At 46.8% G+C, this 25,618-nt stretch overlaps 1 protein-coding gene across 1 annotated transcript in view; it reads left to right on the top strand.

The window, feature by feature from the left end:
* The first annotated feature begins 2,563 nt into the window (after nt 1-2,563).
* The window catches only part of CYB5B (cytochrome b5 type B), a 203,455-nt gene continuing 180,400 nt past the window's right edge, over nt 2,564-25,618 (top strand). Inside the window, exon 1 of the mRNA XM_085636934.1 lies at nt 2,564-2,854. Coding sequence (XP_085493060.1) covers nt 2,705-2,854 — 150 coding nt within the window. The 5' untranslated portion in view covers nt 2,564-2,704. The remainder of the gene's footprint in view (nt 2,855-25,618) is intronic.

Here is a 25,618-nt window from a genome sequence, read left to right as displayed (position 1 = left end):
CAATTTAACCTGGGGTTATTGTGACATCAATCAGGGACTTGCGGAGGAGAAAATACATTATCAGCTAATCCTGCCACAAAATGTCAGCCTTTTGGACATGTCTAAAGTTACTTCTCTAGAGGTGGGAAGCTACTGAAGGCCAGAGTCAGGTGCTGAGCACTCACTCGAAAGATGTATTCTTGGAACCTTGACCCATGTCTTCCTAAGGCTTCTGCCGTCCACCCCCTTCTGTCAATCACCAAGCTCTCTGTCTCTTCATCTAGTGCCTAAATTGTGCAAGGTGAAACCAGAATACATTGGCATTAGTTTACCTGCTTGACAAAATGGTGTTACCTTATTTTACTGTGCTTCCTTTTCGTATCACATTTGTGACAACCTTAAAAAACCCTCACTTTAGGATGTGTGTGTTCTACAGAAACCTCAAATGTTGCTTCATAGGTTATTAAAACCCTACCAACTTCTATCTTCGTTTATTAATAGCATTGTCATCAAAGACATGAATGTTTCTAGGCTTATGTTTAGAAACTATGAGGTAGATTTACTAAAAACATATGCAACGCAAGACAGCAACCAAAGTTTATGTGCAGTATGAGAGGGAGAGAGCAGGACAGGTCCCTCTATTAAGATATGTAGCTTTCCTTCTTTTTCCCTAGCACTGGTGCACAATTAGGCTGTTTAGCGCCACACACACTTTTGCACAATAGAGCAAAGATGTTTGTGCCCTGTCTAGCATAAGTTTACTACTGGAAGGGTATCATTCCAGTACAAAATACTATGCCTAGATAAACTTTAAAACCTACTTTGGATGTATGCTCTACGGTGCAACACACATGCAAAGTCGGAAACATTTTGAGAAATAAATATTTTTCTCCTTTTTAGCACCTGACTCCAAGAGGTGTTATTTATTTGGGGTGAAACTAACTACTGCAGTTAGTAGATAGAGCTTTACATAAAAAACTATGGAACCTTGGAACAACAATTCACTGCCCTTGGTACGACCCATTGAAGCAAAACTGCTTTGTGTTACTTTAAGGGAACTTTGGAAAGCTGCAAAGTAATTCCAAATAAACATTATACGCCAGATTGCCTCACTTTTGTGATGCAAACCTGGCACAGAATGTTTGTAAATCTGCTCCTGAAACTTCTGGTAATTGTCATTGCACCAATAAATTCTAGTGTTCTAAAGTGAAACACGTTCACATTTCTAAAGTGAAACACTTTCACATTAAAGAAATATTCTTTTTGAATTTTGAAGAGTCTATAGCACATTTTTACATGACGATTTACATACCATGCAGAGGGCTTGGTTTGTGTTATGGTGCTTGGAAACAAGCCATATAGATTAATATTCTGCATGCCCGTCTGCACATTGTCATTGAAATACATTTTTGAGTTGTGGCAGCAACAGCCCTTTACAAGAGTTGGGCGGCAGGGGACATAGGAGAAGTGAAAACACAACAACTTGTTACTTGATCAATGGTCTTTTAAAGGCCTATTAAATGATGTGTCAGTCCAAGACAGGTCAAGAACCACTTCTGTCCTGGCTACAGAAGACGGGGCGTGGGGGAGAGAGTTGAGCTAAAGCTAGGGTGACCAGGCGTCCCGGATTTGTCAGGACGGTCCTGGTTTTTCACCAGCTGTCCCAGCAGATTTCAGGAAATTTAGCTCATGTCCTGGTTTTTAGAGAGGGTCGACTGAAAACGGCGGAAGGAGCTTTTTTATGTTTTACAAAGCAGGGATAGTTAGTAGTTGTATCAAGAAAGCAATTTAATTAACAGGCAAGCCAATTTAATTAACAGGCAAGCTACTGGGTTTAAAAATTGCATTTTATGTATGTTCTAACCGCCTGTTCTGTAATTCTCTGCTGAGGAGCGCTGTCATTCTGTGTGCTTGCTTGAAGTAAAATTGCAGTCCTTCTTCTATTTTTATGAAATGTCCTGGTTTTGGCTTTAACATTCTGGTCACCCTAGCTAAAGTCCTTTCAGCCTAATGGGCGTTGCGCGCCTGGCTACTACACTAACTTGGCACTACTTGCTGCACTTACAACACACATTAGAGACAGATCACAGCAGATATCACAGCAATTTAAAGCACTGGACCCTTGCACTGAAAACAAAACGTTGTCAAATTAATAGCAGCTAGCAGTTAGGTGCCACTCAAAATGTCACACATGACTTGCAAAAGACACAAACTCTAACATTTTGAAATGTCACACACAAGTAATCAGAAAACTTGGCAGCCCTGCTCGATAAACCAGTTCCGGTACTTTATAAGCATTTTAACAGCTAATTATTACCATTCATAGTTTCTATGAAAGTTGTTCATTAGCGGCATTAGACAGGTGCTTACTCGGCCTTGACAAAGCACGTGACAGTCCTATATTTACGATCGTACTGCGCATAGGATTGACCATTCCCCGTGATCCTTTGCACAAATGAGCTACTGAGAAGCTACGACAAATGAAACTTCTTAATCACGTGTAACGAGAGTCCACAGCGGATTCGCCTATCAAGCGTTGTGGACGTATAGCGTAAAGCTGGGATTGGCTGTTGCTTAGAGATACCACTTTGCGTCGTGAGCCTTTGAGGACTGGAGTACGGAAGCTGAATGTGTTCAGAATTGTGTGGCTTTCAGTCTGCACGGGGTGTTTGGGGCCTGGAGCAGAGCGTACAGGTTTGACGAGCCCTTCTTGGGCAGCAACAACATGGAGAAGGAGGCGAGTGGAAAAGAGGCGTCCCCAGAGTGTCAGGTCAAATACTTTACTCTTGAAGAGGTTAATAAACGCAGCACATCTAAGGAGGCCTGGCTGGTCATCCACGATCGGGTTTACGACGTGACACGCTTTGTGGAGGAGGTGAGCTTGACAGAGTGAGAAGGTGGGACAACAGGTGATGCGGAAAATGCTAGGCTGGTAGTAGGTTGGACCTTAGACCCGAAGAGGAAGGAGGTGGGCAGGACCTTAGGCAGGTGTTTAGGTTTTGATGGCAACCGATTTAGGAGATATCGAAGGGCTAAGTTTATCAAATACAAGACGGAACTTTTTATTTATTTATTTGTGGTTTTATATAGGCCGGGCTTCATCCTAGGGGATTCAGATTGTTTGACGTAGTGGGATGTGAAAACACCATGCAGAAATCAATCGCGGTGATTGGCGTCATAATTCGGTTAACCAGGTATTCCAAATGAAAAACCGGGACGGCCATAGACATAAAAATAGGAGGCTGTATAGTGGCCACAGAAGGACTGAACTTAAAATGCTATATACATACATATGGATGGTTGTTTTTCAGATGGAATAATCCTGTTTGAATATATATATATATATATATGTTCCTTCCTCCTTGTGTGCTGTGACCCAGGAGCACCTGTTGGGGTGATGGGACGTGGCTTCATCCCTCATTAACTCCTGCTGGGCTGCATGATTGAGGCGAGGCAGAACTAGTAGGCAGCTCTTTTGAAAAAATGAACTTTCAGTGGTGTGCAGAGAGAGCTCTTTTTAAACCCCTCAATTTATGTCCCTGGTATATAGAGTCGATTGTAGGAAGGAGCCTGCACCACACTGATTAATGTGCACGCTGATTTTTAAAAAACCGGGACGATTTGTCGCAGCAAAAAGTGTTGGGATGCCGGGACAGTCTTTGAAAATCCAGGACTGTCGGGGAAAATCTGGGATGGTTGGTCACCCTAGGCATAGCTGAACAAATATAACTTACAATGCACCTTTTTGTTTGAGTGCATGTTTGGACGTAGCTTCAGAGGGCATGGTTGGGGTGTGAAACCCCCCCCCCCCGATCATCCCCCAAATAAATAATTTCTTGGGTTGGTTGCTGGATCTGGGGTCCTGAGCCCGGTCTACCATGTCTTTATTGGGTTTACTCTTGGGGTTGTGTGTAGTTGCGTAATTTCAGGTAGTGTAATTTCGCTAAATTACTGAAAAATTAGACATAATTACGCAAAATGCATCTCACACAGAAAAAAATTATTCAAACAGTCCGTATGGTTAAAAATTCAACGTATAAATGTAATTTTGAGTTGATTTCTGGTTACCTGTGTTCAAAACACTGCAGCTCACAATCGTATATGCAGTTTTGTGTTTAAAAAAAGTACCCGAACGGTCCGCTCGGTGCAAAAATATACCTGAAATGCTTTTTGACCATCTACATTAAAGGAACTTCTACTTGCACTCCAAACGCAGCCTTTTGCGTTCAAATTTGTAGTTCTACGCTCAAAAATGACTTGACATTTTATTGTGTTAAAATATGCAGTTACAAGCTGTTATATCTTAATGAAGGGTAGTCTAATGTTACCGTAGCAATGGAACGTGTGTTGTTCTACTGTATCCATGGTAGTAGATTGTGGGCTTGGTTGGGGCAGAGGAAGGCTGGCAGTTGTGGAAGAAGGATGTATCTGGGGGTCATTACCATTGTACTTCAATAAACGTATTTATACAAAACCACGATCTGCTTGGTCATAAAAGTGGCGATGAGGATGGGATACATTTTGAAGCAGACCATGTGAGAAGAAGTGCGAATCAACGACCCCCAGAAGAAGGTGTGAGAGCACCTTACGACCAGCATTACGATCCCTGCTGCTGAAATTTCAAGGACGTCTGATGGTGAGAACGTTCCGATTGAGAGTGGATTCGTATATTGTGAGAATAGTGACGAGAATACGCCAGTTAAAGTGGAAAAGAGGGAAGCTAGTTTCTCTGTGCAGACTCTAATGCGCACCGAATGTGAAGTATCACGAAACGTAGCTCAAGTTATACAGTGTTTGCGGCGCGGCTTAGTGTGAAACCTGGTACGCTGCGAAATCAGTCAAGATGTGTGTATGGTCGTGGATTGAGGTGGCCGCATAAGATTTCACAAAATTCATTATTTACAAGCTGGTTATTGGTGAAGAGACGACGGCGCAGGGATGCAGTATGCTTGATATGGCACTTAGTGTGATCGGAGCTATATCGGAAATGTGTTTGATGTAGTTGGAGTTGCATCGGACAATCTTCGATAGTGTTGTTGTTTGAAAAGGCAAAACGGACAACGTGTGGACAACACGCGCACTTACTGTTGGAAGCATCGGCTGGCCGCGGTCTCGAGGAGCTGCCATAGTTGCAGATCGAGTGCATCAACGTAATCGTCGTTCCTGGTTTACGTGACTCACACGCACAATGCACCATGAAAACGTTTTGTAACCATTGATGATGTCTTATCAACAGCAAGCTAAAGAATCTGTTAGAATTCTCTCCTTTAATGCGAATTGTTTGAATAACAAAATTAAAGCTCGGGTTGTGGAAGAATGATTGAAAGGCAACTCCCCAGATATCATATTGATACAGGAAACCCACTATGTTGCTAAGAGGAAACTCCCATTCAACATGTTCCAGCAGTGGGTAGGCAGTAGCCATCTTTCATCCGCAGGTACAGCTCAAACAGGGGTAGCAATCTTTTTAAACACATTTTTTCCCTTCCAGACTATATATTCCCAGGTGGATAAAGAGGGCAGATGCGGATTAGTGAATGGTTCAATCAATAATACCAGGTTCACTATGACCACGATGTATGCCCCAATAGAGGATAGTCCTGCACCTCTTCTGGATCTGGATCGTGCACTGCTGCTACTTCCCAGAATGGTTATTTTAGGTGGGGATTTTAATTATTTACAAATCCTTGCTTTAGATTCATCTTCAGGGGTCCAAAAACAAACTAAACCATGGTTAGGTGCGGCATTAAATGAATGTATGGTAAATCAAAACCTAATAGACAGCTGGCGGACAAGATTTCCCCCAAAAAAAGAGTATTTGTGTTTTTCAGCATAATACAACTCGGCCGCCATACTTTACTATTTTTTAATCTCTAGGGGATTAAATCTGGGTAATTGTACCTATACACAAAATAGCTTTTCAGACCATGCTTTAGTAAAACTTGCATTATCTGGAATTGGGAGGGGCAAAAATACCCCAAAATGGTCATTTAATAGAATACTGCTAGAAGATGAAGAGTGGTGCAAGGAAATCCAAAGGAGATTGAAAGTTTTTTTTAAAGATAAATAGGGATACGGCCTCGGTAGAGAATGTCTGGGAGGCCTTTAAAGTCACAATTCGTGGCGTCATATCATCTAAGCACATCGTAATTAGACGCGCTCAAAACTTAGAGAGAAACCACCTTGAATTTAAAGTTAAGTATACTAATGAACAATATTCAAGGGATAAAAAGAGTAAGAATAAATCTGCTTTAGTGTCAGCCCGACAAGAGATGCAAGATTACTATTATACTAAAGTATATACAGCCAATTCCACCTACCTTCAGAGAGTTTATGAAGAAAGGGAGTTTACTGTTACATTTTTAGCTTGGCAAAAAAAAAGATAGACCGGCCCAGAACAGAGTCCAGGCACTGACCAATAACTTTACTAAAATCCGTATTACAAATGAAAAGGCAATTCAAGGTGCGTTTTAAAAACATTATGAATCTATTTATTCTGTCAGGCAAGAGGTGGACAGTCTGAAATTAGAATCATTTTTTTTTAATGGATTGCGAATTCTAAAATTACTCCCAATCAATGTATAAAATTAACGACTAATTACAATACAAGAAATCGAAGCAGTGGTTCAATCTATGGCTAATGGTAAAGCATGCGGGCAAGATGGCATTCCAACATTTTTTTAGTGCAAGCCTAAAAAATTAACTTGTTTTGACAGCTAATCATATTTTACAAGGTTGGGGAATACCACCCTCCTTTCGAACAGCTGTGGTAGTCAGTTTAAAAAAAAAAAAAAAAAGAATAAAGATCAGGAGGACATAAATTCTTAGAGACCCATCCGCCTGTTGAATACAGACTACAAAATCATAGCTAAATTACTATGAAATAGAATGAGCAACTGAACTGGGTCAATTATCCATAAAGATCAATGCGGATTTGTCACAGGACAACAACTATCTTTTAACACTACATTTTTAGTTGAGGCCCTGGATTATTTTATTCAAATAATATCCGAACTTAAATTATGTATTTAGACGCTGAGAAGGCTTTTGACCTTGTGTGCTGGGAAAGCCTGTACTATACACTTCCTAAATTTGGATTTCTCCCAGAGTTGTTTGCAATAATTTCTAAATTCTATGAGGGAGCTACGGCTCATATCATTTTAAATGCCAACAAGGTGGGCATTTGCAGAGTAGTTAGAGGGACAAGACAGGGATGTCCTCTGTCTCCTCTGCTTTTTGCATGCTTTATAGAGCCCCTTGCCATAGCCATTCGCTCTATCAGCAGTTCAACATCTCTAATGCTCGATTTGACTAACATCAAACTTTATACCGATGACATTGCCCTTTTTCTAAAACCTAATATTCAAGTGCAAATTAAAATTTTTAATATGCTCTAAGATCAGGCTCCAATAGGAAGTTTAGGACTTTATGGGAGGGTTCGAGTTAAAATATAGTATGGGGCTGCTACGTTGTTGGATTAGATGCATTTATTTATATAATATTTATGATTGTAAATCTGATTGTACGATTGCTGCTCTGGAGTAATGTACTATACAAAGCTCGTTGTTCTATTGTATGTGGCTTTAATTTTTGCTCAATCATGTGGAAAAGTAGGGTATTGTATTAATTTATTATTGTATTAAGCATTGATGAACTATCTCTAAATAAAAAAAAAAATTACTTAATGTCAGCTTGTGTAAAAAATCCACATGAAATACCACTCTCTTTCAAATTATACCTAAACAGTACTTCTCGCGTTAAACTTTCCCCCCCAAAATTACATGATGCGGGTACTGGCATAATCTCACTAACCTTGCATAGATTTTCTTACTGAAAATGACCAAAAATACACCAGTTACTCTTGCGTAATAAAATGTTTGCCCAGGCCTGGTCTTCTTGTCGAGGCCTGGTCTTCTTGTCGGCCTCCTTTCTCCAAGAGGTTTTGAGTGCAGGCATGGCCAGCATAGCAGGCTCTTAAAGTCTGAGCATGTAGTGCTTGTCGGCAAGTAGGCTAGAAAAGCTCAAGGATTGCGCCCCGTCTGTCCTCCATCGCCACCTGGCAGATGGAGCACAGAGGGGAGGAAGACCAAGGAACAAAGAGAGGGGGCAGCAGAATGGCGCCAAGAAGCCAATCGCACCCAGGTCACCCCTTTGGCAAACGTTTGAAGCTCAACCGAAAGAGTGGGTCACACTTTTCAGAGTGGCCAATGCGAGCAAAGAGTATGACCCAACTGAAAAGGCCAAGTGTGGGGTAACTGCCTCATTCACACTCTGGAGGCTGTTGATGGCGAGTGGTAGAAGAGGTTTTTGCGTTATGTCAGTTTTTGTTTAGGCGATCATAGGTCAAAATGAGGGTGGCCGCTTTGTTTTTCCATCTAGAAGCAGACCTTGTGGTAAGGTGTTTTAGAACCAAGTATTATTTCCAATTTCCCAAAAAAGTAGTAAATCTGCACCAACTGAAGTACTCATGGAATGGGTGCAAATGTATTATTTGTTTGAGTTCAGGAACATTGGCAGTAGTGTGCTTGGAAAGCTGTGCCCATTTCAGGTTTCTAGGCATACTAAGGCCAATCAAACAACCAAAAGGTGCTAGGATTAATGCTTGCAAATAGACTAACCACTTGCAGTCGTGCAGGTTAGCATTCCAACCTATTGTTTTTTGCCCACTATCCTCATAGAAACAGTCCATCCCAAACCTTGGTCATCTCTCCCCTCCACCCTGCGGTCCACCGCTTTTTTTTTAGTTGGGAAATTTGAGATTCACAACCCCCAAATTTAACTAAGCTATGCCGCTGGTTTGAGGATTACAGAACAAATGGATAATTGGTAACCGTGCATCAACTAGCAGACATGACCTTGCAGATAACATTATGCAATACGAGATACATATATACGTCGAGTTCAACCTAGGATGTAGCCGGTATTACCAAAATCAGAATACATGTAGAAACATCAAGAATATATAAATGCGATAAAGAAGTGACTTGTGTGTGACACAGTTGGTCTTACAAGTGGGGTTTGTCCACAAGAGAACTGGGTTGCAAATGAGTACAAGCACAAAAGCCCTTGAACATATATGGTAATAGAATTAAGCAATACTATGCATAATGCAACTTTGACAAATAAACTACTGTCCAATTCTAATAACTTCAACAAAGCTTTATTATTTTTCCAAACGTTCTTATTATTTTGAATAACAAAAAATAGCTTAACTCGTTGTACACATTTATCAACAACAGGAATTAAAGAGAATGTGACATCAGTCTTTATTAGGTCAATGCAGTAGTTTGTGGAGAAGTGATAGTTAGTAGAACCCTGAGGGGAATAGGGCTGGTGAGCATGAAGGGGACGTGGGGATCTTGTTTCCGGGGCTTATAAAATGATGTTGTCACTCAGGCGATTGGCTGCCATCATTACATTGAGGCTTTCTGTTGTCTCCATACCCTGTCATGCTTAGGTGGGCATCATTGTGCCCTGTATACACCAACAATTTATTGAAGAAATGTTGGCGGAGCTGGAGCTGCTTCCAGAATCAATCTGATAACTTCCACTGGGTTCATAGATCAACAACATAACATTTTATACAAGAACATATAGACTAACAATAAGAATATACCCACACAGCATAACAGCTCTGCATGCTGATGCCACACACCTCCCTAGCCACACAATGATAAACACCCCAAAAAGATAGAAACCACAAAATAAACACAACACCAAAATAAATAGATGCAAAACCTAAAAACTGTGAATCCTTTATTTAGTCCTTGAACCAGCAAGTAATCCTCTTGACTCGAAGAGTGTGCTGCAACATTGTTCATTCGAGACCTTTTAGACGTAGTTTTATTTGGACCAATTTGTAAGCTAAATCCTTGCAAACACGAGATGCAACTTCAGCTGGACCGTCCAACTCTTCACATTCCTCTATTAGCAACCCAGACAAGATTTCCTCACATTTTCATGACCTGCACAGGATTCCTAAACTTGGACAGCCCCTTCTTCAGCAACAAACGATCGTTAATACATATCCCCCTGCCCAACAGCAATCATGGAAGACAGCTACGTTCTTCTTTTCCGGTTCTTAAGCTCACAGCGTATACAACTCGTTTAGCTTCATTGCACAACTCATTCATATCACACATCCTATCCACAACTTGACCATCCAAAATGGATACACTTTGACACAATGTTCCTTCGTCTTCTAACCGCAAAAGGAACTTTCGCAGTGATTAATTGCAGAGTAGTCCTGTAGGACCATAGCATGTATCTAATAGCACCAACACAGTCTCAACTAACACTTTTAGCTACATGTCTCTACGTTGCCATTGGCTTGGGGATGATAAAGTGGTGTATGTAAGTGTTTTGCCCCACATTTACCCAACAATTCTTTCATAGCCAATGATGTGAACTGAACACCATTATATGTAAAGATCTTGTTGGGTACACCATCCCGTGCATAGACGTCTAAAAAGAAATGTAAAACATTTTTTGTAGTGGGTTCTGTAACACCGTTGACCTCAACCCACCTTGCAAGATCGTCCTCAAGTTTACCTTCGCTATTTCTTCATTGGATATGTTACTGTCTAAAAAATCACGTTCCTCTGCCAAGAGCTTGGGCAGCGTTATGTCCGCTAGCATCAGGCGGGAGTCCTCTACGGAATAAGGAGCTGCCGATGAGTAGACAGCGCAGAACTGTGCAGCGAACTTGTCAACAATGTCTTGTGGGTCTGTAATGGGGCTACCTCCCTCCCCTCTGAGTTCCGGAACTAAACTGCTTGCCCATTCCTTTTTGTCCAACCACGCTAACAATTTCCCGACTTTGTGGCCTACCTCATATATCCGTCCCTGCACAGCTCTTCCCAAGGCCTTTGCCTGGTCAGTCGCCAGTGCTCTATATTCATGCTGTCGGAGTTTTAAATAGTGGAGTTTATCTGGTGTGACCTCCGATTCCAGGTCAGTTTCTAATTGGCTAAGGTCTGCCTCAATGGCCACTATCTCTCTATGGTGATCTTTCTTCTTGCCCGAGATTAGGAATAGGGCTTGACCCCGAATCACCGTTTTGAAGGCTTCCCATAGCACCTGCGAAGAGTCCACGGATCCCTCATTATCAATAAAGTTGTTATCTATTGATGTGAGGAGTGCTTTGCGAATTTTGGGATCTCTGAAATACCACGGGTTGATGGGGGCCACCCGTCCCATCTGTTTATAGTTAAGAACTACGTGAAGTCAGACTGGTGAATGGTCAGAGATACCCCTAGCCAGATGTTTAATCTCGTGGATGTGAGCAACCTGAGATGTGGGGACCAAAAAATAATCTATATGTAAATCGGGAGAAACCTCTTGATCTGCCCCATTTATTATGTTAATGTATCTGGTGCCTTTACACACTTTACTGAAATGCCCAGCCTTGTTACACGCCCAACACTTTTGACCTATCGCAGGACAATTCGTAAAATTGGACACGTGTGAAAGAGAACCACACCTAAAGTATTTGGTCCTGAAGGAATGTCCAAGTAATCTCCTTCTACCATTGAGCAAATTAGGTTGAGTGGCTTGCACACTGCTAGAAGAGGTTATTTTAGCTACCTGTACAGCAGAACAAGAAGCTTCCAACCTTTTTAGCATCCTCCTGTAAATTCTTTAGACTCTTTACGATATCTACAGCTCTGTCTAAAGAAGGATTTTGCAAGAAAATTCTTTAGAACTCTTTGGTCGTAACATTTAGACACTAATGGATGTAGTATTAGTTAGGGAGTAAACCCTTCAAATTTGCGATGGGATGCTAAAACAGCTACATCTATGTTTTGAGTCTATAGTCTCATTGGGACCTATCTCCCTTTTGAAAAATGGATAACGATGGACTACTAAGCTCTATTCTTTATTATTCTTTTTTTTTTTTTTACTTCAATATAAATTTCAAGTTATTTAACTGCAATATGCTATTCATCTAAAACCTCATGTGCTGGTCCATAAGCGGGTAGGAAATCGAAAACATTCTACTCTTTAATACCAAAGTAATAATAGGTGTTTTTTTCCTGTTGGGTCTGAATCTCTGACCATTTATAGTGCCCAGATATGCATCACATGGGTGGGTCCATAGGTGCCGTTTCAAAGGGTGCTTGTGGTTCCTGGAGAAAGCATGCAGGCTGTGCTGCAGACTGCTTAGATGAACACCTATATGTGAAAAAAGTGTGTCTAAAGGAGGGAAAAAACAAGGATAGTAGCATTATAAAATAATAATGTAATGGTTATAAATCTGTTTTTATTTTCGCAAGGAAACCATAGAGAGGGTCTATACATACACAGTCTATGGCCCACAACCCTATGTAGGGCCGGCCGCGTTGTTTAGGGGAGGCATTGGAGACTTTGGTGACGAATATCTATGCAAGTGTTACACAGCAAGTCGCCTACAACCCTACAAGACACAGCATAAGACTGCAATGAGGAGGAGTTTCAAGACCTATATTCAACATGAGTATTACCATAACAAGGAAAAGGGGAAAAAAGGAGGCGAAGAGCCTGTAAGAGAGGGCAGAGGGAAGTTAACGAATAGAGTGATGAGAGGATAGAAGAACCAAGAAGGAGAAAGAGAGCTAAGACAAGGTGGCAAGGAGAGATAGAGCGAAACTGGGGAAAAGAGTCGCATTGCTTGTGGTTCCAAATAGTGGGGGTCAAGGCAATTGCGAGAAAGAGGAGGGTGGCGGGCTGGAGGGGGTAGGAGGGGGCAATGGCGTTCAATAATTAGTGTACATTTTTATACACTCCTTAATGGAAACACATAATTGGTATGTCACATACATTTCTCACAGTTGAGAGGAAAACAAAATAGAACTTGTGCAGATTGACAAAAGCTTGCCAATTGCAGTAGTTGTGAAGAAAATAGTGCAGATTAGCTAATAGTGTGCCTATCTCTGTGGTTATCAGAAAATTCAAAAATCACAGTTTAATAATGGACCAGTAGCTCATAACAGTGGTGTGGACATCTTGTGCAGCAGCGGCTAGACCGATGCTCCCTAAATTCCCAAACCCTTTAGAACTATTACCGACTTTTTAGCATGACAAACTTTCGCAACCCACCTAGCTTTAATGGGCGTGAGGCATGCAATTTTTTCTTTTCTTTTATGTAACTAAAGCATTATGTGGTAGCGCACTGTTATATTTATAGACCGCACAATTTCCAATAAAATGGCAACTACATTTGCACACATATACAGTTTTACTGATAAAAATGATATTGCACACATATAATAATGTGTGTAAATTAGGTTTCAGTAAATAGTTATCATTTGCGCATCACCAAGAAAAAGTATCTTGATGTGTATTGATCCTATTATTTGTTTCCATCAAACTTAAGAATTACAAAAATGTTCTTCATTTTGTCTCTCCGAACTACTGAATGTGTACAGATAATTTACAGGTATTTACATTTTGTTGTGTGTTACAAAATTACATCCTTTCCTTTAGCTCTCTCTGTACCACAGGAAGAGTGTCACATAATGAACTTGATTTTCACTGCAAAGTGAGAGGAGTTTGAAAACACCAGTCCCCCCTTCTTTTATTTTAAATTTTTTTTTTTTTAAACAGATTTTTATTTATTTGATATTATAAACAATAGCATCACAAAGACAGGATTACAGGTACAATCTGACCCCATTTACTACGTGGCATATTATACATACAATTTTCAGGCTACTAGTCCGCAGGAGGGTATTATTCTCATACCAACGTGATGAAAAAATGGCAGTGTATCCGCTAACAAACCAAAAGGAGAACCCCCCCCCCTCAAAATTCCCACCGTCCCCATCCCCCAGTCATGTCGCTCATTCATCGGATGTCCTGCATGGTAATGCTGGGTAGTGCAATAGCGCACCGGGCAGCCCATTCTCAATGCTGTAGTTCCACAGCGGGTCTTGCTGTTCAGGAGCTCATTTTGGCAGTCAGCGCACCGAGCGTCAGTCCGGGTTGCCCAGCAACCCCTGCCCTCAATCATCCAACCCAGGGCCCTCACTGTCAGGGGATACGTCAGTGTCGTCACTTGGCTGATGCAGTATGTCCACTAATGCCACCCATGCCCTCGCCATCTCCAATGCCTTTTCGCTCCCAGTTCATTGGGCCATTTGTAGTCTAAAGATCCCTTAACAGTCTTCCAATTTTACAAGTTCCCTCTCCCATCTCAGTACGTTGGGGGCATGTTTCGCTTTCCAATGGCTTGTGAGTTTCCTTTTGGCCAACACCAAACCCAGGTCTATAAACTTGCTATTGACCTTATTCCTGGCTGTGTGGGAGAACCAGTGTAGGAGACAGCACCCTGGTGTCAGCGCTATCTCACACTCCATCGTGTCCGCCAACCTGGTCGTCACCACTCTCCAGAACTCTCTCAGGAGCGGGCAGTCCCAAAACATGTGTAAAAACCCTGCACCGGGGAGGAGCCAAGATGGCGACCGGAGCAGACGCTTGAGCGCCCGGCTCCGTCGGCCCTTGGCCTCGGACTATCATCCTGATTCCTATCCTCGCCGATTCCCGAGGTGAAACGTGTGCGACGACGCGCTGTCCACGCCGCCGCTTCCCCGAAGTCTCAGCCCGCCCGGATGCCGGAGTTCTTGGTGCTTTTGTTCTCCGCCCTGGATCCCTGCTCCATTGTTGCCCTTGCCGGCCCCCTGGAGGCTCTGCAGTCACCGGACCCGCTAGCGCAAACCCGAGCCGCGCGGTCCCGGACTCACCTCACACCACGGACTGTCGCCAGCTGGGCCTGGGGAGGGACGGCCAGACACCTCCTGCACCCTGCGCCTGAAGGGCTGGGGCTGTAAGGTAAGCCCCGGTGCGGCGGCTCTCCTGCCCCGATCTGTGGACCGCGCTGTGGGAGGCTGCCGACCCCCTTCTTCTATTGCTTAGTCGGTTGCAAAGAGAACCCGAGGGAAGGGAGGCGACTGTTGGCTTTCCCTGTTGCGGCGCAGACCTGAGGGGAACCGACTCCTTGCTACGACCCCCCCCCCCCCTGGCCATTGTACCGTCCGGCGGTAAAACATGGTGTTGTTGGCCTGCTCGCGGCTGGGGGGTGATATTCCGGTCTTGCCCGCTGCTCGCTTCGCCCTCCCTCCACCAGACACCAGCTCCACAGTGCCGTCCAGGATTGCTGCCGATGTGGGGGTGCAGCTTCCGCTGACATGCGGCTCCGTTCTGGCTGTCCTGCGGGACTTTCGTCTACAAATGTGTGCTGGCTTGCAGGCGCTGAGTGAGCAGTTTGACTCCATCCTGTCGGCTGCGGGTCGTGAGCGCTCCGTTTGTCATCAACACGGTGTGGGTCTGCCAGTGCTTATGTCCTCTTGCGGGGACGCAACGGCTGTGTGTGAACGTGCTACACTGGTGCCTGCAACTGGCTTTCCCGGCACCCAGGAACGATTGCTCTCCAGCTCAACAGCGGATTCTTCGTTTCCCCATTCATTGCTGCCTGCTTCATTGTTGCCTGCCTCACCGCGTCTGCAAGAGTATCCAGCTGAGCAACACCTAACGTCCTCGAGGAATCGTTCACGGTGGCCTACTGCTTCTTTTCTGTGGAACTCCGGTACTTTACATGCCATGTCTGGACTTTATGTGGTGCACAAAGGGACCTCTACGGATGGTCGGCGGCCATTTTGTGATCCTACTTCACCATCTTCTCCCAAGCGGCCATATTGTCTTTGTCTGCACGGGGTGCGGGGCCTCCATGTAGGGGCTGGCTTAATCTCAAGCCCACGATCGGGCCAGGGCTAGACTGATTAATATCGCCATGGTTTCACGGATGGGCTGGACTGGGACTGGAACTGTATGTATATGTTGTGCGCACTCGTCGCGATCTGTCTTCCTTCATTTAAATTGTTGTGGCAATTCATTTTCACACGACCGCTCTTGGTGTAGTGGGTTCTCAGTGTGTGGAAGCCATAGATGGCCGATGGTTCAGGGCGCTCTGATGATATGTAGGCTCCTCCCCACTTTCTTCTTTCTGGGAGTTTAGATTAGAATGGTTCTATTCTTTTCTCACCCCCTTTATTATAGGTGTAATGTTTTCTTATCTTTCTTTACTCTATTCTTACTCTCTTTCTTGTCTATATTTCGGGTTTCTTGGGCGACAGGCACTATGCTGGGGGGGGGGGGCAGGCCGTAGCCTCCGCATTGGTGTAGGGTGGGGAGGTATTTACTGTTTCTAATTAGTTCTATGGGCCTTTTCTCTTTCTCTGTTTCTGCGCTATATTTGTCTCGATTCTGGGTCCGGGTGTGGGGTTGACTGAATGGGGGCGGCACTGGAGGGGTGCGTAATTGCTTATGAGACTATCCTGTTATATAACTGCATTGCCCCACTGCCTGAGATTTTACTTCCATTGCTGTTTTAATGATGCTGCTGCTCTCCCGTGTGGTGCAGATATCGTGCGGACTCGAATCTCCTTTGTTCTTATTCTTCACTGACTTTTTCCCTGATAAAATTATTTTGAAAAACTTTAAAGTTAACTTTCACTTCTCCTCCCCCTGGTGTCAAGGATCTCTCCAGTGTGTAATTCATAAATCGTTGCTAATCTTGACCGTTGAAGCACAGGGGTCGTAATGTTTGTATCAGTGCTTAACCGTATCGTGGCCGGCCTGAAGGTTGTAGGCCCGTATTTGTTCTTTTAATATGCACGAATAAAGGTTTTTAAAAAAAAAAAAAAAAAAACCCTGCACCTTCAAGGTTACATCTCAGGCAAGCGGACTGGGCCCCAAAATATTCAGTAATCTTTTGTGGGGTAAGGTACGCTCTGTGAAGGACAAAGAAGTGGATCAGTTGAAAACGCGCGTTCCTAGAGCTTTTCCAGGCCCTTTCCACTAGCTCCGCCCAGAGCTTTTTGTCTATGGTCTCGCCCAAGTCCGCTTCCCATTTGAGGCGCAGGGCTGTCAGGGGCTGGGGCTGTCGTGTCTCCCGAGTGATGCGTCGGTAGAGGAAGGTGACCGCTTTTATCGTCCCAGCAGCCATCACTATATACTGACATCCTAGTGAGGTCTGTGGTTCCACCAGTCCCTCCCGCCAGTGTTGTCGGATAGCTGTCGTCAGGGCAGCATGTCGAAGGAAGTCTCCTTCGGGCAGGTCGTACCGTTCCGATAGATCATTAAAAGGGAGCAAGGTATTGTCCTCGTATAGATCTCCGATAGTGGTGATCCCCGCTTCCTCCCATGTTTGCAGTCTATGCCAGTTCCTGCCATGGGGCAGTGTTTCGCAGACTAGCAATGGAATTTCTTGCGCATAGGGGAATTTTATCTGCGCCCGTCTACAGCACCGATTCCAGCACCGGCGCATTGCCTGTACATCTGCGGGAGCCGCTCTATCCCTCAAGGGAAGGCGCAACAGCACACGGGAGAGGAGTTGCAAACTTGGGTCTGAGACACCAGGGCCCTCCATGTTCCGGAGGCGGCCCGCCATCTATTTCGTGAACCATTGCAAATGAGCTGCATGATAATAGGCTTTGAAATCTGGCACTGCGAATCCCCTATCTGCCCTGTGCCTCATCATGGTGAAAAGCGCCACTCTCCGTCTTCCGGTGCCCCACAAGAACCCCTTGATCATGGTGTTGAACTGAGTGAAGAGTCTTGTGTGGGATCCAGAGCGATAGTGACCCAAAATAGTAGAGCAGCCTCGGCAGCGTGACCATCTTTAATAGTGCTACTCTTCCTGCCACTGATAGCGGGAGGGACCCCCAGAGCTCGAAATTCCTCTTGGTGCTCCGTATCGCCCTCCCTACATTGCCCTCCAGTAAGTTACCGGGATTGTGATATATTTTACCTCCCAAATAAGTCAGACATCTGGTTTCCCACAGCACGCAGGCTGTTTCCGGTGGGCAAAACCTCTCCTCAATAGCAGAGAAAAGGCACGTCTTGGTCCAATTTACCTTGAGACTCGCCACCCTTCCCAACCTACTCAGCAGATCTTTGGCTCCTCTTAAAGCGTCTCCAGAGTTAGCGAGGAACATCAAGAGGTCATCCGCATACAGTGCTATATATTGGGATTGCCCCATCACCTCCAGGCCCTGGTAGATGTGGCCCGATCTAGTGCGCACGGCCAAAGGCTCCACCGCCAATGCAAACAAGAGGGGCGACAATGGGCAGCCTTGTCTCGTTCGTCTGCTCACCAGGCAGGCCGCCGAGATCAACCCCCCCCCTGTTCTAACTCTAGCGGTGGAATCCTTATATAGAATAGCTTTCCAAGCCACAAAACTGTCCCCTAGTCCGAACGCTCTCAGGACCCTAAAAAGATATGGCCACTCGAGGCCATCATAAGCCTTCTCAATATCGACTGATAAAATGCATGCCTCTTCTTTATTGTATGTGTTCGCGTCCAGGATTCGTAGTAGTCTACGTATATTCATTGCTGTATTCCTAGTCGGAATAAAGCTTGCCTGCTCTACATGGACAAGCGTCAACATGTGGCTTAGTAGTCGGCTTGCTAATATACGACTTAGTATCTTATAGTCCAAGTTGAGCATGGCCAGGGGCCGATACGCGGTGCGGTCCCAGGGTGGTTTGCCAGGTTTTAAGAGCGGAATAATTGCTGCTTCCCTCGTTGAAGCGGGGAGATAGCCGTCCCATTTTGCTCTATTAGACGGGGTAACCAGCTGGGGAGTCAGTATGTCCACGTACGCCGAATAAACCTCGATCGGGAGCCCATCAGTTCCCGGTGTTTTATTTCTGGCCATATGTTTGATGGTGCTCCCAACTTCCCCAATTTCAACTTTCCTACCCAGGGCCTCTGCAGCTTCAGCATCAATCTTGGGAAGTTCTAAACTTTCTAGAAACCCCTCGTCTTCAAGCCCTGCCGGATCAAGCCTGCTCTGGTACAACTCAGTCTAATACTCCAAAAATGGAAGATTAATATCCCGCTGGTTGTAAGAAGCCACACATTCGTGCCCTCGCAATTCCAGTATCGTCGTCCCTCTACGTGCCGGGTTAGCCAGCCAGACCAGCAAAGCTCCTGACTTATCCATCTCATCGTGCGCCCGCGCAATATAGGCCCTATAGTCAAAACAGCGCAGCTTTTCCACTTGTGTTGCCAATGTTTCCCTGGCAGCGAGGAGTTTATCCTGCTTATCTATTCTCTCCGGTTTATCCTTCTCTATTTCCCTAAGTCGTTGTTCCGCATCCTGCACTTCACGGAGAAGAACCCTCCGCACCCCCACTTCTTCTCCAATGCAATGACCCCATAATAATGATTTTAAAGGCATCCCATTCGATGAGTGGGCTTGTCGCTGTATTGGTATTAGTGAGGAAATAATCCTCAATAGCGGCGCTTATCGTTGCCCGAAACACCGGATCATCCAAAGCTTCCGGCCTTAGATGCCAGCTAGGTATCGCAGTCCTAATCCGTACCCACTCCAGGGACACCATTAGAGGATTATGATCCGATATTGTCCTAGTTAAGTTTACACTCAGATTGATCCCTCCACGGACGTCCGGGTAGCACAGACTCGAGTCTAAGCGGACATGTAACTCGTGTAGGGCAGAGAAGTATGAGTAATCTCTCTCTCCCCCGGGTGTTGGGCTCTGCAGGTTTCTGTCACCCCCAGTGGCGCTGCCAGTCGCGTCTAGCCTCAGCAATTCTGTGTGCGGGAGCGTCGGGGGGGAAAAAAACCAGTGCCCATATTATTTTAAACTATTTCTCAGAAAACAGCTTGACATTTAGCCTCTGTCATTGAAGTGCAGCAAGTGTAATGTCACAGATTGCAAGTGTCCTTAAGTGCCATTGGGTGGTGCTGCAGATAAATACTTCTGGAAGTGCTGTGTGAACAACACAGGTCTCCTATTCACTGAGGACAAGATGAAAGGAGCAGCATGACTAGGTGGTGCATCAAAATACCCAATTACTGTCAGGCTGGTGAGGTCTGCTGCACATTGAAGGAAGTGCAAGAATACCAAGAGCTGATAAGCCCATACAGTTGGTCACTCAAGAAGATAGGCATGGGTAACCTTCACTCATTATAAGTTCAAACAAATACAATAAAGCAGTCTGAGTCTGCAGAATCTGGCACTTCAGGGAGAAACAGTGATTTCCCTGGGCCTTTTGACAATCTTGAGAGTATACTCAAAGAGAAATAATTACAATGCCCGTCAGTGGATAAAGCGCTAAACAGCCTGCAGTACCCTTTTAAAAGTATGAGAAAATGGATCCTTGCCGAGGAGTAACTGTTCTCCAAAAGGGTTCAACTGCTGTTCACTTTCAGTAACTTCACTTAATTTGTATGGAAGAGAAATGAGTTGAGATTCAGCTGCCACATTTTCCCAGGGTCAGCCTGGTAACTCCAGTAGGTTAATAGAATAACAACATAACCTTCAATACATGTATAGTTGAAGGAGCAATTACCACACTAGTTCATACACTCACAATGAAAGGAGTCTACCACAAACATAAATTATTTCTTTATTTTATACAAAAGCTTCTGTTAATAATAATTATTTAACCGTTTTACACTTTAAATTTTGGTAAAATGGGGGGGGCGTGGCCAAGATGGCGGAGAGATAGGACGTGTTTTCCTAACCCTCCAGTGCCGTCCGACATTAGCCTTGTTTATCGCCCTTAATCGTGCCCATCCGCGCTTACCAGTGGTTGGACTGTTGCCTGCTGTTATCCTGGCGTCAGTGGTGGGCTCGTTTCTTTCTCTACCGGTGTCTATCCTCGTGAACCGGTCTGCCCGGCCCCGGCCTTGCTGCAGCCCGGCAGACCCTGGGTGGACCCTGCGGCGGTGAGTCTGGATGCCGCTTCGCTTGGAGGCCTCTGAGGGGGCATCGGACTGTCGGGTCCTTCCTGTGCTGCCCTGCTCTTGAGGCACCGGCCGGTGGCGGATCCTGGCGAGGCCCGGTGGTGCAGTGGTGGAGAGTTGTGCGGTGCCCGCCATTTTCTGATTAACCTGTGGCTCTGCTACTCCATGATGGCGGCAGGCCCTCGGGCTGAGAAGCTCTCCGGGTGAAGCGGAGGCCTACTAACGCTGTTGGCGGAGCCTTGTAGCACCCGCGCTGGTGCGGTTGAGGTGAGGAGAGGAGGGGCGGTGAACTAGCGCCCGTGGCGGTGCTCGGTCCGCAGACCGGCGGACGGCGTGTGCGCTGGTGGCGGGTGCGGGGTGGGTATTGTCGGCTTCTGCGGGTCCTCCCCTCCCCGTGTTTTGGTTCCTGCTGCGTCTGGGGCCAAGTGCCGGGGACAGAGAGTGGAGTGCGGCACTCGGCCTGCGGCCCTGATTGCAGCGAGGGCTCTCGCCTTGCCACGATACTGGTGGAGGTGAGGAGAGCGGGTGTGGCGGAGCGGGGCAGTGAGTTGCCGCCTGTGGTGGGGCTCGGTCTGCATATCGGCGGACGGCGTTAGCGCTGGTTGCGGGTGCGGGTGGGGGCTGTCGGCTCCTGAGGGCCCCCCCTTCCCCTGCTTGCCTAGAATGATAGTGCCGGCTGAGTCTGGGACTGCGTGCCGGGGACAGCTCCTGGAGTGAGGCGCTCGGCCTCTATCTCTTGTTTCCACAGGGCCTTACCCATATTAATTCTGACTCTGTGCTGGTGGGCATGCAGATTCGCTAGCGAGGCCTGCCAGAAACGTCTGCTGCGACCTGGGGCTCATGACTTGCCGCACTCCAGTGAGGCCTGTAGTCGGCCCGTGATTCGGCGGGCGGAGGTGGTTCAGCGGGCCGTGGGCTGCCTTTTGCTCGCTGGTGGCATGGGCCCCACTAGTAGGACTTTGTGGGCCTGGTCTGGCTGTTGCCACAACATAGTGCATTTTTCAGGGGTGCCTCCTCCTTGGGCTACATTTGCTTGCCCACTGGCGCTGCGGTACTGGGGTGGCGGCTCCTTTGCTGGCTGGGACTTCTCGGCTGCGGGCTGCCCCATCCTTACGCAGCTCAATTACCAGAAGAGGAGTCTTAGTGGGGGCACATCTGCACTAGTCTAGTTCCTTATCGTTGACTATACGCTGCGTTGCAGCGCTGACTTCCTTCTTCCCCTTCCTCCTAACTTGCTCCTGAAGCGGCTCGCCTGGTGGGGGTCCTGTCTGGGGCTGGAGCGGCTTCCTCTCCTTGCTTTAGTCTGGGGTACCTTGCAGCAATCCGCCGCCACTTTATTGCACCATGTCGTCCAATAAGGGTAAAAGAGACAAGACCCTGAAGGGCCCTTTGCAGGCCGCCTCTGGCCAGCCCGCCTCTCAACCTGACGCCAGGTCACCTCCAATGGATGATGCGCCAGCGACCAAAGCTTTTATGGTTGAGCTGTTCTCCTCCATTAAAGAAGACATTCAAGAGCTGCGCTCCCAACTCTCCTCGGATCTCAGGGATGTCAGGCGGGATGTCGACGCCATAGGAGAGCTGGTCGCGACTTTGGAGGAACATGACGTGGGTAGGGAGGACGACTTGCAACAACTTCAGCAAGAGATGATTCGGCTCAAAGAACAGAATCTGGATCTGCAGGCGCATGCGGAGGATTTGAAGAACCGCTCCAGACGTAACAACATCCGCATTCGGGCGGTTCCGTGGAAGGAAGAGGGAGACTACCGCCGTGCCTACATCAGTACCCTGTTTCAGCAGATCCTGGGAGATGAGGGGGATCGAGAGATCCAGCTAGACCGAGTCCACCGATTGGGTCTCCCGCGCGGTGATGAGGCTCCCCCTCCGGATATCCTTGTCTGTGTGCATGATTTCCAACTTAAGGAACAAATCCTCCGCAAAGCTAGAGACCGTCACCCGGTGCAGTTCCGAGGTCATCAGCCTGCTCTCTTCCAGGACTTGGCGGCCTCCACGCTGGCTAAACGCAGAGAGTTTAAGTCTGTCACCAATCATCTCCGAGAGCGGGGCATACCTTATTCTTGGGCTCATCCATTCTGTCTCGTCTTCAAGCTCAATGGCAAACTCCTGCAGCTCCACTCCCTTGAGGACGCCTGCTCCGCTCTAAGCCTGGACCGACTTTCTACTCCTCCTGAGCCTGCTCATGTCGCCCTCTGCGACGCAGGCGCTCCTCGGAGTGGCAGCGGGTTGGGGGTCCATCGTCTAGCTCTAAACTTGAAGCATCTGCCAGACGGATGGAGAGAGAGGCAGTCCTTTCGTCTGTGTCACAGGTGACCGACAACACTGACATCCCTTAATTCACATGACCTTGGCATCCTTCTGGGCTCAGTTGCTGGCGCTGGAGGGGGGAGTAGCCAGACGGCGCGCACTTCCTCTGCTCCCTGACGTGCCGGGGATTTGTTATGTACAACATGGTTCGGACTAGGGGTGAGCCGCGCCCCCTTGAACATTTGACCAGTGAGACGAACTGTTGTCATTTCTTTCGACTTCCAGTTTTTGCCCTTTTGCTCAGGGGTTTTTTCTTATTGGTGGGCTGGGGTTTTTTTGGGGAGACTACCTTTAGTCCTGTTTCCTTATGTGCTCACTGTTTTGTGTTTTTCTTGCCTTGTTTCTGTTATATTTTGCTCAGGGATTTTTTATGTCATTGACAGGGGATATTATAGGGTGTTTTTTCTGGGGCTCCGCATCAGTTCATGGCCGAGATAGGCTAGTAGCCCAAATGGTGAGGCTGACCCCCCATTCAAATTGATCCTGGGGGGGGGGTTGGGGTCGGTGCATAGATGCTCCCTTCTTCACTGTTTCGATGAGTAGGGACCTGAACATTGTTAGCTTGAATGTACGGGGCTGAATAACCCGGTCAAGCGGTTAGCCATACTGTCCCTTCTAGAGAATGCTGGGGGGGGATATCTGTTTACTGCAAGAAACCCACCTTTTGCCTAAAGATACCAAGCGTATGCAGGATAGGCGCTTCCCACAACAGTTTTTGTCCTCTGGCCAGTCCAAACACAATGGGGTGGTGATCCTCTTTAGCGCACGTGGCAGCGCAAGCTGGTTTCTACGATAGCGGCGGTGATTGGGCGGTTCCTGGCAGTCAGGGTGCAATGGGGGGACATGCATTTTACGGTCGGGTCCTTATATGCCCCGAATGAGCAGAAGGAACCCTCCTTAGGCTCTGCCCTATCTGAGGCTCTTGCTTCCACGGATTCAGCACTTCTGATTGGGGGAGACTTAAATCTAGTAATGGACCCGGAGGTTGATAGGTCGGGGCTATGGTCTAATCAGACGGGGGCATTGTCAAGTGCTGGGAAACAGTGGCTCACTGACTGCGGTCTGTGTGATGTGGCGAATACAGCACCCGAAAGAGCGCGACTATACCTATTTTTCAGCAGCACACAAAACATACACGCGTCTTGACCACTTTCTGGCCTCTACATCTCTTCTCCCTCACTTGCACGCTGCGGATATTACTCCTCGCTCCCTCTCAGTCCAGCTCCCGGCGCGCTGTGCGCGTTCTACTCCTCTGGGCTGGTGCCTTCGGGATTCCCTTCTTCATTCTGATGACGTCACTCAAAGGGTTCGCACCGTTATTAAGCACTATATCTCTGAGAATGCTCAGGACGACACGTCCCTTCCGTCTGTTTGGAAAGCCTTGAAACTCATAGTTCGGGGGGGGAATTTATCGCGGTTGCTGCGTCTTTCACACGACTCTGCAAAGAGAAACGCGCGGAGCTGGAGCTGGAGCTGGAGCTGGAGCTGGAGCTGGAGCTGGAGGCAGCGGTTGGTGAACTGGAAGCGGTTGGTGAACTGGAAGCGGTTCACAAGTGCACGGGGGGTATGGAGGGAGTTGGAAACACGGCGCCGTATGCTGAAGCATCTGTAAAGGGCTGAGCATGCGCTCCTGCGGCTTCGGCATAAATTCTACCTCAGTTGAGATAAGTGTGGAAGCATGCTGGTGCACAGATTACGGGCGCAGGCACAGATGTCCGCATTTCCTGTCATACGGGGTCCGAATGCAGGGGTCCGAATGCAGTGGAACATACCACGGATGCCCTGATTGCTGATACCTTCCGTCCGTTTTACCAGCGCCTTTATTCAATGGGAGATACCCCTTTGCCTGACCCAGGGGACTATTTGTCCTCGCAGTAATATCACCCCCCCCCTTTGCCTGACCCAGGGGACTATTTGTCCTCCAGTAATATCACCCCCTTACTCAAATCGTCGCTGATGATCTGGACTCCCCTATTCGTCTCGAGGAGGTGATATCGGCAATTGCGTGGCTCAAAGTGGCTAAGTCGCCGGGCCCTGATGACTTTTCAGCCCTGTTCTATAAACAGTTTTGTGTGGAGCTGGCTCCCCTTTTAACTAAGCTTTTTAACTCCTTCCTAGACACTGGGGAGGTGACTCCTTCCATGTCGGAGGCGGCCATCTCTGTAATTCTCAAACCTGGGAAGGATCCAAAGGAGTGTGGGTCGTACAGGCCGATCTCGCTCCTTAATATTGACGCGAAGTTGTTCGCGGGTGTGTTAGCTTCCCGCCTTAACCCCCTCATAAATGCCATCATAGATCCGGACCAGGCAGGCTTTATACCTTCAAGACAAGGAGGGGATAACACCAAAAGATTGTTGCACCTCCTTGATGTTATTCATCGGTCGCATACTCGGGCCTTTCTGTTGTCAATAGATGCGGAGAAGGCCTTTGATCGGGTGGACTGGGAATACTTATTTGCGGTGCTCCGTACATTTGGGTTTGGGGATAATTTCATCCGTTGGGTGCGCTGTCTATACGCCTCCCCCAGGGCGGCGGTGTGGGTTAATGGCTGCAAATCAGCCATG

The sequence above is a fragment of the Triturus cristatus genome, chromosome 12 (assembly GCF_964204655.1).
Source record: "Triturus cristatus chromosome 12, aTriCri1.1, whole genome shotgun sequence".
Classification (NCBI taxonomy): domain Eukaryota; kingdom Metazoa; phylum Chordata; class Amphibia; order Caudata; family Salamandridae; genus Triturus; species Triturus cristatus.
Note: the sequence above shows the minus strand (reverse complement) of the source record. Positions and strands in the feature narration are given on the sequence as shown.